The sequence below is a fragment of the Corvus brachyrhynchos genome, unplaced genomic scaffold, assembly GCF_000691975.1.
Source record: "Corvus brachyrhynchos isolate BGI_N302 unplaced genomic scaffold, ASM69197v1 scaffold22, whole genome shotgun sequence".
Lineage (NCBI taxonomy): Eukaryota > Metazoa > Chordata > Aves > Passeriformes > Corvidae > Corvus > Corvus brachyrhynchos.
The window spans coordinates 3,175,551-3,191,596 of record NW_008238355.1 but is presented as its reverse complement, the minus strand read 5'-3'; the positions used below and the strand labels follow the sequence as shown (position 1 = coordinate 3,191,596).

The 16,046-nt window shown below is 39.6% G+C and overlaps 2 protein-coding genes across 3 annotated transcripts in view; one reads left to right on the top strand and one right to left on the bottom strand.

Moving 5' to 3' along the window:
• The window catches only part of SERF1A (small EDRK-rich factor 1A), a 20,846-nt gene extending 5,079 nt beyond the window's left edge, over window positions 1–15,767 (bottom strand). The window contains exons 1-2 of one of the 2 annotated variants that reach the window (XM_017735369.1): window positions 15,761–15,767; window positions 15,289–15,291 (exon numbers count right to left, since the gene is read on the bottom strand). In XM_017735369.1, the coding sequence (XP_017590858.1) occupies window positions 15,289–15,291; window positions 15,761–15,764 (7 nt within the window). In that variant the 5' untranslated portion in view covers window positions 15,765–15,767. Of the gene's footprint in view, window positions 1–5,509; window positions 5,513–15,288; window positions 15,292–15,760 lie in introns of both variants that reach the window. The other variant, XM_017735370.1, reaches the window with a different exon arrangement.
• Window positions 4,043–16,046, top strand: part of BDP1 (B double prime 1, subunit of RNA polymerase III transcription initiation factor IIIB) — a 47,908-nt gene continuing 35,904 nt past the window's right edge. The window contains exons 1-11 of the mRNA XM_017735367.1: window positions 4,043–4,620; window positions 5,283–5,389; window positions 6,405–6,464; window positions 6,821–6,961; window positions 7,839–7,972; window positions 8,973–9,067; window positions 9,649–9,703; window positions 10,377–10,520; window positions 12,077–12,361; window positions 12,699–12,873; window positions 13,889–14,048. Of these exons, the coding sequence (XP_017590856.1) occupies window positions 4,123–4,620; window positions 5,283–5,389; window positions 6,405–6,464; window positions 6,821–6,961; window positions 7,839–7,972; window positions 8,973–9,067; window positions 9,649–9,703; window positions 10,377–10,520; window positions 12,077–12,361; window positions 12,699–12,873; window positions 13,889–14,048 (1,854 nt within the window). The 5' untranslated portion in view covers window positions 4,043–4,122. The remainder of the gene's footprint in view (window positions 4,621–5,282; window positions 5,390–6,404; window positions 6,465–6,820; window positions 6,962–7,838; window positions 7,973–8,972; window positions 9,068–9,648; window positions 9,704–10,376; window positions 10,521–12,076; window positions 12,362–12,698; window positions 12,874–13,888; window positions 14,049–16,046) is intronic.

Below are 16,046 nucleotides of genomic sequence, written 5' to 3'. Positions count from 1 at the left end.
CTGGCCCCCTCTAGTTGTCAGTGTTAGGGTAGGGGGCTGGCTCGTTCTGAAGACCTTCTGAAACACGCGTGCGGTCGGTGCTCGCTGACAGCGCGTCCGTGGTTGTCAGACAAGGCCCTGTGGATGTTCGACGCGTTCGCAGCCTAAGCTGAACCCGCGTTTCTTCACTGCGGTTGTGCAGCAGGTGCTTGGAATAACATTGGAGTGGGCTGCCAAGGGAGGTGGTGGAGTAACCGTCCATGGAGGTATTTAAGGAAAGACTGGACATGGCATTTAGTGCCACGGTCTGGTTGACAAGGTGGTGTTAGGTCATAGGTTGGGCTCGATGATCTCGAGGTCTTTTCCAGCCTGTTTGATTCTGTGATTCTGTAAGTGAGGACTGCAAAGGAGTGGGTGGCCCAGTATGGTCTGACACTCGTTTTTTCTGGCTCCACAGCAGCCAGGAGCCCTGGTTTGCTGTGTGCAGCAAAAATTCTTTGTGCTCTGTAACCAGATGAGATTGATTTTGCATTCCTACAGCATTTTCTCTTTTGTGTTCGTTTCTTCATGAGCTGGCAAGGGAGGACTTTCTGTCTTTGTGTGAGTTTTTTTGCCTGTTTTGTTTTTTAAGTGCTTTTTATTGTGATGGAAGCACATGGTAAAGTTGGCCTTAGGACTGGTCCCCCCTGAGGACCTGCCTGTTGTGGGTTAAGCCCAGCTGGTTGCTAAACCCACACAGTTTTTTGCTTGCTTCCCCACGTCCATGCCCCTCCCAGCCTCGCGGGATGGGCAGAAAATCAAAACGGCAAAAGTGCAAGAAAAGATATGTCAAGATAAAGACAGTTCAGTAGATTAAGAAATAACTTGATAGTGCACATAAGCAAAACGAACTTGTAAATTCATTCACCACTACCCGCAGGTGTTTTACTCTCTCCAGGAAGGAGGAGGGGATCCATCGCTCACTCACAACAGTTCCTTGGGAAGACAAATGCTGTAACTCCAAATGTCCTACTTTCTTCTTCCCCCAGCTTTTACTGAGGAGCATGATGCCACATGGTGTGGGATATCCCTTAAGTTGTTTGAGATCAGCTGTCCTGGCTTCGTCCCCTCCCAGCTTCTTGCCCATCCCCAGCGTGTTCAGTCAAGGGGCACGGTGAGAAAGGACCCTGGTGCTACACAGTCCTTGCTCAGCATTAGCTGAAAACATGGGTGTGCTATCAACGCTGTTGTGTCACAAATCTGAAACAGCACCATGGGAGCTACTGGGAACCAACAAAAGCAGTACAGATCACTATTTCAGGACATTTCCTGTGTCTGGTAATTGTTCTTCAGAACGACATTCACACTTCTTTTGTACAGTTGGGTTTGCATCTTTCATGAATACCTCTATTCTTTAAATTGTAGCTTGTCCCTTATGACAGTATGATGAAACAGTGTTAGTGTCTTCTGTTTCAGTGGCTAGAAATTCAGGTATCAGACCAGTTGGCATGGCATGTCTTTAGGAAACCTGTGCTACTTTTTACAGAACTTGTATCTTACATCTTTACTTGTTTTCCATTGTGTTTTAAGGATGTCATTTTTTCAAGTTTTATTTATAAAATTTTTATGTTACAGGGAGCACCTTACTGGATCCTTTGGTATCTGATATTTTTTTTTTTTAATGAAGACAGTTTTACTATTTTTCACTTAGGTGGTACTGTTGCTGATTCAGCAGATTTGTTAAAGACTTTTGTGTTTGCAGTATAACAGGTGTGCCAGTGTAATATAATTTTAAGTTTCAAAACTAGATACCAGTGCAATTCTGAAAAGCACTCTGATCTATTTTCATGGCCTAAAAAATAGGCCTTTGCCATATAACCTTCTGACAGGGTAGCCTACCTAGCTGACCAAGGGAAGCCAGTTCATGTAATCTTTTTGGATTTCAGTAAAGCTTTCGAGACTGGCTCTGGACAAAACATCCAGCATATGGCTGGATAAACACATCATGGGATGGGTGAGCAACTGGCTCATGGGTCAGGTGCAAAGGGTTACAGTGAATGGGGTGACATCAGACTGGCGACCTGTCCCTGCTGGGGCTTCACAGGGCTCCATCCTCAGCCCTGTGCTCTTCAACATCTTCATAAATGACCTGGACACAGGATTGAAAGATATATTAAGTATGTTTGCAGTTGATACAAAATGGGAGGACCTCTTGACTCCTTCAAGGACAGGGAGGCCCTGCAGAGAGACCTCAACAAATTAGATGGCTGGGCTAACACCAGCCGTATGAAGTTCAAAAAGGGAAAGTGCCAGATTCTGCACATGGGATAGGGCAGCCCTCAATGTAGGGACAGACTGGGGAGTGAGAGGCTGGAGAGCAGCTCCATGGAAAGGACCTGGGGGTTCTGGTCAGTGGCAAGCTCAATGAATCAGCAGTGCCCTGGCAGCCAGGAGGACCATCCATGTCCTGGGGTGCATCAGGCCCAGCACTGCCAGGAGGGTAAGGGAGGGGATTGTCCTGCTCTGCACTGCGCTGCGGCCTCACCTCGAGTGCTGGGGTAAGGTCTGGGTGCCACAATATAGGAAAGACATTAAACTATTAGAGAGTGTCCAGAGGAGGGCAATGAAAATGGTGAAGGGCCTTGAGGGGAAGCCGTACGAGGAACAGCTGAACAGAACACTTGGTCTGTTCAGCCTGGAGGAGAGAAGACTGAGGGGAGACCTCATTGCAGTTACAACTTCTTCATGAGGAGAAGTGGAGGGGCAGACACTGATCTCTTCACTCACAGCTGCTCAACTCTGCATCTGTAGCATCAGTCACTTTACGCTGTTTTGTTTTCTATATACTGAATAAGTTTTGTTAATTATCAGGGAAGTGAAAATTTTATAAGCATAAGATAATTCTAAATTTTTAATATACTTTCTGTTAAATTGTATTTAACTGTTCAGAAATCCAGTATTGTACTCTGATTAAAAACTCCACATAACACAGGTGGTATGGGAAAGGTGAATGAAGAATTATTTTCTACTGTCTCCTGCTGTACTAAGAATAGTGGGTGTTGAGTGGAACTTGCAAGGATCTCATTCAAAACACACAAATAGGCACCATGTAATAAGCCCTCTAAACACTTTGCCCAGGGCATTTGTTCTGTACTAAAAATGTGTATGAACTCACAGTGTGGGACAAATTGGTTCAGCCATTTACCAGAGGCTGCTAAATGCAAACACATCATCTGCAGCATTTGCCTGAATCACAGACAGTAGCCAGAGAGAATTTTAAAAAGTTTCACTGAATGTTTATACTTGTTTATATTCCTTGGAAAGCATTTGCTTCTGACCATTTTTAAAAATGTTTAAGTGAACCATGGGTGTGGTTGTCCTTACGTACAGAAACGAGGCATAGTTCCAACATAAAATTAAAAAAAAACCTCTTCATGACTCAGTTATAATTATACTAGTCTTACTGTGAGTAACAGCCATGAAGGCGAACACTGGTGGAGTCAGCAGATTTGGGATGATCATAATGGTTGGCAATTTTACTTGGACTTTGAAAATTATTTCTGCATGTGTGATAGAAAAAGTACTTATATAACAATTTTTTCCAGGGAAGCTAAGGATTTTTGATGTGTTAAGCATGAGTAAGGGTTTGACTGCTGAAGTTTTTCTGGAAGTCAGAGTTTACATGTCATCTACTTGCAAATGTGTAAGAGGAATGTTCACATTTATTGTAAGAAAAGTCATCAAACTACTTGTTACATATAGCTTTGTTAAAATGTTTTTAATATGTCACCTATATTATGTGGGTAATTTTTTATAAATCTTTATGGTGCTGGTATTTTCAGCTGAAAGGAGACAGTCTTCGGGGTGTGGGAACGTGTTACTGTTGCAAGTTTGTTAATCAGTAATTTGTATTAGAAACTAATATGCCAGTTCTTATAGCGGATTATTTTATTAGGAAGTACCAGCTAAAGGTTGGTCCTGGCATCGCTTCTTGTGTATAACTGCTTTCCTGTAGCATGGTGTTTATACTGATTGGCCCATAAACACATCTTAAGAGTAACAAAGCTGTCACTGTAAAGTACTTCAGAATACTCTCTTAAATTTTCCAGCAATGACAAGGCTGATAATACAAGTGACACTGGGGAAGCTAGTAAACCTGCAGAGATGCTTACACAGAGAAGAAAACGTATCTCCACCATGCCAAATCTTGTCAAACCAAGAGCTGGACCATCATCTGCTCATCGTTCCACACCAAAACCTCAGAGGCGAACATCACAGGCTTCTGATGGCAGTGCTTCACTTCAGAAAGATCCCTCCCCATCAGAAAAGAATAATGTTGAAAGCTCTGTAAAGTCTCCCATGCTTCCTGAGAAGAAAACACCTGTGCCACAAGTGCCACAGTTTTCGCCGCTAAAAAAATCTGTGAACAAAGAGCAAACTGTTGGTGTAGCTGCTCAGAAAAGTGATGATAGCTTGCAGAAGAATGTACCCTCTCCCCTCAAGGAGAGACCAACACAGGAAAGATCACAAACACAGGAGGAAAATCTGCCTGCAAAGTCTTCTCCTGAAAAAGTCAAACGAACCTGTTCTGACCGTGAAAGGATCCTTAAAGCTCGAAAGTTAAGAGAAATGCTTAAAGAAGAGCTGAAGAAAGAGCGGATGGTAAGGCCTCTGTGTTTAGCAGTGCTTATCTGTGAAGGGCAAGACCTGATTCACCTTTCATACATTATCTCTGCAGTAGTGTTTTCTGATGATCATGAGCTGCTTACTGCTAGTAGTCTGTCGTACCTCGTAACTCTCTATGTGTTTATTCTGTTTATAAGCACTAGCAGCACTTTGTTCCCTAATAATACAGATTTCACAAGGAATTGTATATCTTTTTATTTGATAGACCCCAAGTCTTTTTGACATGACACCTGGTATTACTTTATAGTCAGCATTCCAATTTTGAAAGTTTCGCGGTTGGTAATACAGCAGGGAAGTGTGCTGCAAGAAGCTTGGATTTGGGATGTCTCATATTTTTTCAAGTTGATCTTTGTCAGAGTTCTGTAATTTTGAATAACTTAACTTATTTGTGCCAGGTATTGAATGCCTCTGAAAGGGTAAGTGACATAAGGGTCTGTAATGCCATTTCTGAGAATTAAAAATTTTAAGATAATCTTGTTTTAGTTCTTGGAAGTGCTGTGTGTGTGTGTGAACAACAGAATTCCATGAATGAGGTACTTTGTAAACAAACTAATAATAGTTAGTGAAATATAAAATACTTTTAGGGTGAATCTAAGTGTTTGTTGTTTTCTTTTGTTTCATTTTGTTTTGTATGGAAGAAATTGAAACACAGGCCTCCAGTAATTGAGGGACGTTCTCCACCAGATCGTTCTAAAATGACCATGAGAGACTTAATATACTATCTGCCAGAAAACAATCCGATGAAGTAAGTATGACTTCTTTTCTCTGTCCTTAGGTTAAATTACTTCTTGACTTCTATATTACTTAAATATGGAGTATTAGCACAGATACAGTATTGTTGCAATGGTAACAAAAGCTTCTAGACTAGCTTATAGTTTTCACATCTGCATAATTCTAGCACAGAAGCGAGAATGGAGCTTAGTGTACTTGTTGAAATACACGATCATGAACCTGTCCCTAGTGTTGATCTATCTCTGTAGAAAGATAGAATAGTAGATTTTTTTTTCAGCTGCCTGCTGTGAAATTTTTAATTGTGGCTGTTAGGGATGTTATAATTGCCTACCAGACCTAGTGGACTCGGGAAGCTAAGCATTTCTCCTTCTAAGTGCTGAAGTACAAAAGGCACTGCAAGACCCTTGAGGTCTTGACATTCCAACTGGATGGGTGTAGCTGTTGCTGTTCCACTGACATGTTTCACCAGTGGCGAGGCTGAGGTGCATACAGGGACTACTAATGCAGCTGGCTGCACAGACTGCCACAGACAGAGCAAAGCAGGGCCTTTTTCTTGCAACTACCAAAAGCAATCACGTGAATAGAAGTACATGTATCCAAGTCCTTGTTCTTTCAGTAGCAGATGAGTTTTCTGGTATTGGCTGTTATCACCTGCTTGTTAATGTTTGTGTACTTGTGTGTTTTATTTATCACTTTCCTTGTTTTTTCTTCTACACTGAATAGTCCCTAAGGAGGTAACAAGCAAAATGCTCTCACATTCCCTTTATCCCTACACTGGATTTCTGCTTCAAATATCTTTTTTTGTCCCTGCTTGTACAAAAAAAGGGCAAAATTCATTAAGCAGTGGTGGTTGTGTAGTTAGACTTAAATCTGTGTGATACAAATGTGTAAATAATGTGATACAAAGAATTGAAAAAAGAAAAAGCTTCGTGTTTCTTTGTTCATTGTCCACTAAAAGCCAATTTTGTGGAATAAAGCAGAAATGTATCTCTACAAGCAGTCATCTCTAACTTTTTGTGAAATTCTAGGTCTTCATTGGTGGAAGAAAAGAGAACAGAAAAAAGTTCTGCGCTGAATCAAATGAAAGAGTAAGTCTTGATGGTGAAGTATAGTCAAAAAGTTTTCTGGTGTAAAAAAACTGCATTTCTGTGATAATACTAACAGTGTAGGTGAATTTTTCTACTGTTTCAATATCACAGCCTAGTTTACAAAAATTGTGATTTGGCAGGTAGGGTGGCTAAAGAACATTTTGCTTTCAGTGTTAAGTTTTTGCATATTTCCATTTTAAAGCAGAATGAAAAGCAGGTTTCAAAGTTCATGTATTAACTAATTTCTTGATGTGTTGCATTGCTGGGTAGTTCATCCAATTGTTGAATGTCTGGCATACTGAGCAGCGATTCAAAACACTGAACAGTATTTTTGCTTACTGTCTTAAAAATTGTAGACAGGAAGAGAAAAGTGGTCCTGATCATGAAGAAGAGGAGGAGGAAGAAGAAGAGAATGGGGAAGAGAGTCAGGATGGCCCACTTCTTGTTCCTCGTGTGAAAGTAGCAGAAGATGGTTCAATCATTCTGGATGAAGAAAGGTAAATTCTGTGCCTGACTCATGGACAGTATTGCATTGCAGCTTAGTTTGTAAATAGAGGACTACTTTGGACTGGGACAAGTCTGAGTGTATTTATGTTTGAGAGTTTGCGCTAACTTGGGAAACAGCTTAAGTATGTGGCAAAATACGAGCAGCAGTAATCTGCATCTCTGCTATGGCATACTTTATCAGAAATGCTTTTGGGGAAGGAGGTAGAGAGGAAGATGACATATTTTATTACAGTGAGTGAACTGAAGATTTGCCAAACTTCCAAATGTCTTCTGTTTAGCTGACTTCATTGCTTCTCACAGTTAACATGTATCTGCTTACAATTATTTGGTTTTCAGTACGATTTGCTCCAGTTTTGCATCTTGCATGTTGCTGCTTTATTCTTCTGTCAGTGTTTTCAGTAACTTTGCTTAGAATATGACCTTCAAAAAGTAGATTATCAAATTTCTGAGTTCCCCAAAGATGTATCTAACATGAAGTTTAGGCCAAGGTTTAAGGATAAAGAGGACCTGGTAAAAGAATTTGAAAGTTTTCTTGAAGGATATTGAGAGGCTGTCGTGGTTTTGCAAACTAGATTTCTCAAATGTTAAAAGGTCTTTTTTTTTTTTTTTTAAGCTGCTTAATTTTGTCTGTCTGTATTAAATCTTATAAAACAGAAAAAACAAATTTACTTACACAGGGTAAGTAGGGTAGTGATTTCTTGCTGCATTCTCCCATTAAAGTACACGTTAGTGTAATTATTAAAATTAATTACACAGTAGAAGTGCTCACTTGTGACAAAAAATTTGAACATCTGTCTTGTAAACATCTACTACATGTTTTCTTAGCAATATTTTGAGGTGAGTCTTTTTGTGTGTTTACTTTCCCAGCTTAACTGTAGAAGTTCTAAGAACAAAAGGTCCATGTGTTGTAGAAGAAAATGATCCCATCTTTGAGCGTGGCTCTACAACAACGTATTCTAGCTTCAGGAAAAGCTTTTACACAAAACCGTGGTCAAATAAAGGTGAGTATATTTTTGATTTCAAGTTTTGAGTCTGCAGAAAAGTCCTAGTTTTCCTCCTATGCTTTATACTTGGCAGTTTTTATTCCCAGTGGAGTAAATGAATCTACTCACATGCCATGTCATCTCAACCCTCCAAACTCTTACAGCAGACAGAGCTGTGGTATTTACTGTGAAAAATGGCATTTTTAAAAAATCAAGTGCCTTTTTATATGTAGGCTACCTGTGCTTTTTTCTGCCACGGATGTTTAAATGTTGAGGAAATGCTAGTTTGCTTTATCAAAAGCATAGTTTTGGATTCTGGCTTACAGATATTTGAGCTCTGTATGGTACTTCTTAACTAAGTTCCTCCAGCATAGGTAAGAAGAGATTGTAGAAGGTATCTCTGTGTGGACTAATTCCAGTGCAGATGGACAGCTGTGTTTTGATGAGTGGGTGGGTTGGGTTCTTCATTACTCCTGCTGTCAATTGACTATTGTCTCTAGCCTTACAACACTGCAGGACTTTTTACAATTGGAAGTTACTTTTTACAGCTGTAGATGGAAAAATTAGCTTCAGAATTCACTGTGCTCTTTTTGGAATGCACTCTTCCTGTTAAATAATAATGGAGACGGTAGACTTTACGTGGTGTTTTTCTGAATTCTGTTTGTGCTTGTGTTCGTAATGAAAATGGACAGGGGCAATTTTGGGTTGGTTAGCTTTGATTTACTGGCTTTAGAAAACATACTTCACATTTTGCAGTTTTCTAATAGATTAGACAATTCCTTCTGTTGATAGTTGGTAGTTCTGTTGATAGATTCAATAAACGTTTACTATAGTGACCTAGGTAAAATAACAAACATACTCCACATATACTCATCTGAACTTGCAGCTACAGTAGACAGCCTCAAAGTTACTGATCTTATGACAGTAAGTTTGCAAGGTGTTTTTATTTCTGATAGCAAGAAAGATGGTTTAGTAAATACTTAAGCGTGTATAATTTTTTCTTTCTTTTCCCTTCTAGAAACAGATATGTTCTTTCTAGCTATCAGTATGGTAGGAACAGACTTCTCCTTGATTGGACGGCTGTTTCCTCACAGAGCCAGAGCAGAAATTAAGGTAAAAATTGAAGTACTCAACAGAGCAATTAAGCATCTGGTTTCACTTTTCTTTTTCTTATTTACATTCCCATGCTTCCTTTATTGTGTGATAATTGTGGTGCTAATTTTTTCCATAGTAATGCTTTTTTTTAATACCTGTTTCAAGAGGTTGTAAGTATCTGAAACATTAAAATGCTCGTTGAATTTCAGTGAATGTATCTAGTAAATCTAGCATACTTAGACACACTTTGTTTTAGTTGAAGAATCCTGGTAATCCTAAATGGCTGTTTGGTAAGGGGCTTCAGTGTTGTCTCTTTTGTTGTACACAGCTGGGAAAGTCTTCACTATTTCAAACCTTGCTTAGATTAAAAGTCAGGAAAAGGTGTAGAAAATAATAAAAAGAGTGTAACTGGGATAGCTATGGTAACAGATTTTATATTTAAAAATTAATTACAAACTTGTGTTCTGTGAATGTGCATGAAAATTTCAACCACTTTACTTGGTTTGTTGCACTGAAGGCTTATCTTGAGCTGCCATTTTGTACAACATATTGTTGCATTTTTTGCTTAACGGTAAACACAACTGTGCATTTGCTTTTAGAACAAGTTCAAACGTGAGGAAAAAGCTAATGGATGGAGAATAGACAAAGCTTTCAGTAAGTAAATATTCCCCACCCTAAAATGAGTCATTAAATGGTAGCCATCTCTTTTCATGGTAATTTCTGTGCTTTGCCATGTTTGAATTACTTACAAGAGAGTTTTTGCTCGTAGATGAGTCCAGAAGCTGTGGAGTCTTAGGTTTTTATAACAAGCATAGTTCACAATAACAATCTTTAGGTTTATTTTCTGTCTTTTCTAGATGTCTGCTAAATGAGGTTAATATAAACTTTCTTCTGTATATATTAGTTGAAGATAATTCTTCTGACTTGTGGGAATTTCTAACAGTTATTTATTGTAAACTGCTTTAAGAGTCCTTAAAGACTTTCTTTGTTAGTTGAATGAGGTACATATGTCCTACAGCAGCATGGTAATACATTATTTGGTACTATGATACAGTTAATGTATTTGTCAGTTCTTAAGTTTTCTGAACTACTTAGATTTATAACTTGTTTTTGAAAACTAATATACCATAATCCAGTCACCTTTATGTCAACTTCAGCCCCTGCTCAAGTGATACAGAAAATATTTTCAAGAAGAATTCTCTTTTAAATGTACGTAATGTTTGCTTTTTAGTATCATGTTGTGTATCACTGATTATTTTACAAAGCTGAAACTCAAAAAAATAATCAACTTCGAAATCTGTTCTATGTCTTTGCTTTAATCTGATAGAAGAAAAACGACCCTTTGATTTTGAATTCTTTGCCCAGCTGCTTGAGAAGGTCTTAGCAGATGAGGAAAAGAGGAAGCAAAAGACTGTTAAAAGCCAGAAACCAAAGAAAAAGAAGTCTCCAAGGCCACAGAAGAAGTCAAAAGGTACTTTAAAAGAGTGCTTGAGATGGCATTACAGAGCAGTGGTCAGTAATCTAGCAGAGGAAAAATCACATATGGAATCTTTTCCTTCCCTGTTGTGCAGAGGGCAAGATCTTAGCTTCATAGTGTAGCTTTTTCAGGTGTCGTTTACTGATGTGCAGGATGGTAATAATTAGTAACAGAGCTGAAACAGGATACCACAGTGAAAATAGTGCTCTTCCACAATCTGAAGCACTGATGTTCTAGTTCACCAGTTCAAAGGATCTCCCTGAGCTGCTACTGAATTCACTTGTAGAATTTTTGGGCCAAAATCATATTTTTGGCAAACTCTTCTGTGTTGAAAGTTTTCTTGCATGTAAAAGCCTCCTCTTTTAAGGGTTCTGTTTCTCCTTTAATAGTAGTTTATCTTCCTAAGTTTGAGGTGTATGATTCTTTTCACAGAATCATGTAAAAGTTGTGGTATCTTTCTGGTCTGTTCAAAATAAAGATTGTGATTAATTACTGTTGATCACCACTGTGTCTTACTATCTTAGTACCTGGGAAAGGACTTTTCACAGATGTGCTTTAATTAAAAATAGTTATACTGACCGTTTCATAAATTTCTTGCTAGTTCTTTGGTATTGTTCACTTGTTTGCTCCACAAGGACCCATTCTTTTGTAGACGGCATTGTGAAACAAACAAGTGAACATCTTTTTAAAGGGGATGCCAGCTAGGAAGCAACATCTCTTAAAACTGAAATAGTTGCTGCTTTTCTATAGCCTTGGTTTTGGATTTGATTAAGTAAAATATCCCATGTACTAGGACTTAAAACCACATAGAGAAATTCTGTTTCTACACTTTAGTGGTAGATTAAAGGTACTTTGTGTGTAAAGCAATGCGAGTATGCTTTTCTACTTCTCTTGCATTTTGGACTTCTTAATTACAGGGAAACAAATTCATTTAAGAGTAATAAAAAGGAAAGGAAAGGTTCTTGGTGGTTAAATACAGGATCAAGACAAAATTTCCTTTAAAACAGCAGGGAGTAAAATTTTAGAAACTCATTAAACCCAGAAAATAATTTGCAAATTATTAGCTAGATAATATTTCAGCTTTCTTATGTAAGTTAGAATGATCAACTGTAATAGATTTCTTGATAAAAAATTACTTTTTTATGGCGTACATTCTGTAACCTTCATCACCTATTTCTGCAGAGATACAGGAATTCTTTATAGGAATAGCGATGTCTATTTTCCCTGAATCCAAATGTGTCTGTGTAAACTGTGAAAAAGCATAGGCACAATAACATTTACTAAATTGGCTTTACATCCCATATTGACTTTCCCCTGGTGAAGTGTTCTCCCGTGTACAGAATATGTTTTGTATTAATTGCTGAAGTTATTCTATGATGAAGCTTTTCTGGCAAGTCAATGACTGACTTTCCCCAGTCCTGCTCATACACCTGGCAGTGTACTGGCAGTGATATATGAGTACACAAATGTTTTTAGTAGAAATGCCTTTGCTATTTATGACTCCTAATACTCCACCAGTCTGTTAACCGAGAACCATATTGTCTCAATAGCAAAAGCTGCCAGCACAGAAGCTGCTAATGATCAAGATGATCTTCAGGAAACTGAAATTTCTGATGCAGAAACAGAAGCAGATGGTGTGACGGCTGAGAAAGAAAATGAGGAATCTTTGGGCATTTCTGAACAGGCAGAGGAACAGGTTGCCCTAGAGCCAGCATTAGCAAAAAAGAAGAGAAAGAAGAAGAGAAAAGAGGATCTTGAACAGGAAGTAGAGAATATTCCAGAAGAAATGTCTGTTCCTTCAAAAACTGCTGAAGAAGGGATATCCTCTAATAAAAGTAAGAGGCAAAAGTGCTCACTTTCAAACATTCAAATAGAGATTTTATATAAAGTCATTGCAAGCTTAAAAGTCAGAATTTGGTCTTTGGTTCATACTGCTGATCTGCCTTGTGGGAGGTTGTGGAACAATGCCTTTCAAAATCAGCTTTCATTCTAAATTGAAACATACTTTTTTTTAGACGAGAACAGTTCTCTTAAATCTTAGTACTTAGACTTTTTCTACTGGGATTTTTAGTCTTATATGAACTCTTTTTCACTGTAGCTAGGATTTGATTACTGGAATTCTAAGATATTTCCCAGAATGTCCAAACTGATTTAATTCTTATTAATTATCAGGGAAAAAAGTGATGCATGATGCAAGCAATGATGGTCATACTGCCTGTGGAGAAGAAGTGGATTGTGCTATTGAAGGAAAACAAAATGAGACTGCTGTAACAGAGGAAGAGAGGTCAGAGTCCTGTTTACCAGTGAATAACCAAATGGAGAGAGAAGGTGCCATCAATTTAGGCAGGTAATGTTTATAATGGAACACTTAGGCAAAACAAAAAATACTTTAAAGTTTTAATATTGGTTTTATTTTTTCATATTTACCACCATTTAACTGCCACATAATGTGCAGATTTCTGGTTTCTGAGAGCTGTCCTGGGGTGTAATAAGCTGTTTATGATTTACACACCAAAATATTCTCTGTCCTAATGGCCGCTCTTGCAAAATTAACGTACATAATTACTAAAGTCACTTCCAAAAGTTATTTCATTTTTTAAGAGTGTTTAGGAAGGCCATTGTTTATCCTAACTTCTAATATTTCTCTTGAAGTACTGCTTGACAGTGTTGCTAAGTTGAGTTACTAAATGCTTGGAATTTTTATCTGTAATAAAATGGTTCTTGTGGAAAAGGAATGTTGCTTAGATTTTATTTATGCAGAGTCTGGGTGAGAGGAAAGCTTTTGGTTTCAGTTTTGGGCATACTTTTACTAGAAAGAAAGTGAATGCTTGTTTATTAAACTTGTTATATGTGAAAGTGGTAATCTGAAAGTTCATTATGACACTGTGAGTGCTACTTTAGAATTTTGTGTGTTGATTTGTTGTATTTAGCTGCATTGTAATTGTTTGTTATTTTATACAGATTCCCAGAAACTTTTATTTTCTTTAATAGTCCATTAGAAGCATATGCAGGAACAGCTATTTGCCTTTGGACTCAACCTAGACTGTTACAAAAGATCAGAGGCAAAAAGCATCTGCATATAGTTGTTCATGTTAAAGTTTATTTTTTTAAAAGCAGTCAGTCTAGAATAATGAGGTGAGATTTTAACATCATCTTAAAATTGCAGTGCAAAAATACTAAAGTTGTTTTAAAGCTCATTTTCTGCAAATATTACTAAAACTTTGTGAGATTCTCTGAAACACGGGTAGTTATTTTGCGTCAAAATTGCATTGTTTTTCTGTGCAACTTGATCTATCTGTAAGCAGAAATAGCTTTTTTCATACAAATACACTAATGTTCCTATATGTTTTTATTTATTTCAGCCTTGAAGATAGCAATGATGTTACACTAGAAGCAGAATCTGCTAAATTGAGGACCAGAGATATTAGAGATGACACATCACAGGAAAGCCAGAGTCCAGAGTTACCAGTTGCAAATATTAGAAGCAAGGAAGTACAATCTGTAGAAACTACAGAAACAAAGGTATTGTTATTTTTTAATGTAGTCCTTCTCGAGATCTTGCCCATGATCATTAGAAGTGGTTTGTAAATCAAAGTCATTTTTTGGTTGTTTTTGTGTCATTTTCACCACCAGGTGGAAAACAATCAACAGGCCTAAGAACATGACCAAAATTTAAATACTATCAGTTTTCCTGGGTTTAATGAGTTGTCTGTTAACCTAAATTTATTCAGAAAGTATAGTGTGCATGCCTGACTTCTCATAGACAATTTAAACAGCCAAACAGTTTAATTATTCAAAAGTGAAGGACTGCAATATGAACAGCTGGGCCTTGGTGCAGGATTTTATTGGCATATGCTTACTGGCACGGTGTTGGAATCTGATTTGAGTGGAATGTGCATTGAGTTGTTTGTGCTGCTCAACAAATGATCTGGATGATGGGATAAGCTGTAACCTCAGCAAGTTTACACATTAGGCAGATCTGGAAGGAGTTGCTTCCCAAAGACAGAGACACCCAAAGGTTGTACTGGCCTCCAGAGGGACCTGGAGAGGCTGGAGAAATGGGCTGACAGGAATCTCAGGAAGTTCAGCAAGGGGAGAGGCAAAGTCCTGTGTCGGGGGAGGAACAACCCAAGGCACCAGCACACGCTGCAAGCCACCCAGATGGAAAGCAGCTTTGCAGAAAAGAACCCGGCTGTCCTGGTGGTCTCCGAGTTGAACATGAACCAGGAAGGTGCTGTGGCTGCACAACCAGCTAATGGTAACCTGGGCTGCAGCAGCAGCAGAAGCACTGCCAGCAGGCTGAGGGAGGTGATCCTTGCCCCTCATTCAGCACTGATGAAGCCACCTGGAGGACTGACCAGTTCTGAACTCCCTGGTAGGAGAGACCTGGACACACTGGAGACAGCCCCTCAAGGGCTCACACAGATGGCAAAGGGGTGGAAGCATCTCTCCTACAACAAAAGGCTGAAGGAGCAGGAGCTGTTCAACCTGGAGAGAAGGCTCAGGGGGATCTCTTCAACAGTTACACAAAAACCCAGGGGGAGGGTGCAAACAGGACGGAGCCAGGCTCTTTCCAGGGGTGCCCATTGACAGGACAAGAGACAATGGGCAAACAATGCAAGACAGGAGGTTCCTTCTGAACACCAGGAAATCCTGTTTCATTGTGAGGGTTACCAAGCGCTGGCACAGGCTGCCCGGAGAGACTGCGGAGTCTCCATCCTTGGCAAGATTCAAAAGCTGTCTGGACACAGTATTGGGCAACCAGCTCCATGTGGCTTGATGTATTGTTTTTGCATGGCCTGATTTTGGTAACAAGGGGCTACAGGGGTGGCTTCTTTGAGAAGCTGCTGGAAGCTTCTTCCATGCCTGGCAGAGCCAATCCCTAGTGGCTCCAGAGATGAACGTGTTGCTGGCCAAGGCTGGGCCAATTAGAAATTATGTTAACGCCTCTGTGATAACAGATTTAAGAAGAATTCAAAACAAAAAAGGGTTTTGCAGTAGTAATTACAGCCAGAGAAGAGTGGAGTGAGAACATGTGAGGAGAACAACTCTGAAGACACCAAGGTCAGTGGTTGCTTTGGGCACTGGAGCTGAGATTCCTCTGCAGGCTGTGGTGAGGCAGCTCTAGCCCTGCAGCACATGGGGATCCATGGGGATGCAGAGATCCACCTGCACCCCATGGAGGAGCCCCACACTGGAGCAGGTGGAGAGGAGGCTGTGATCCCATGGGAGACTCATGGAGAGAGGGGTCCTGCTCCCAGGGTGGAACAGCCTGTCCTTGGAGAACTGCAGCCCGTGGAAGAGTGACCCATGCTGCAGCAGTTTGAGGGGGACTGGTGCCCATGAGATGGAGCCACGTTGGAGAAGTTCATGGAGAACTGTCTCTCATAGGAAGGGCCCCAGGGTGCAGGAGGAGAACGATTCCTCTCCCTGAGCAGTAGGATGAACTGACATAGCCCCCATTCCCTGTCTCCTTGCACTGCTGGGGTAGGAGGTAGACTGGAAGGAGGGAGAGGTGTG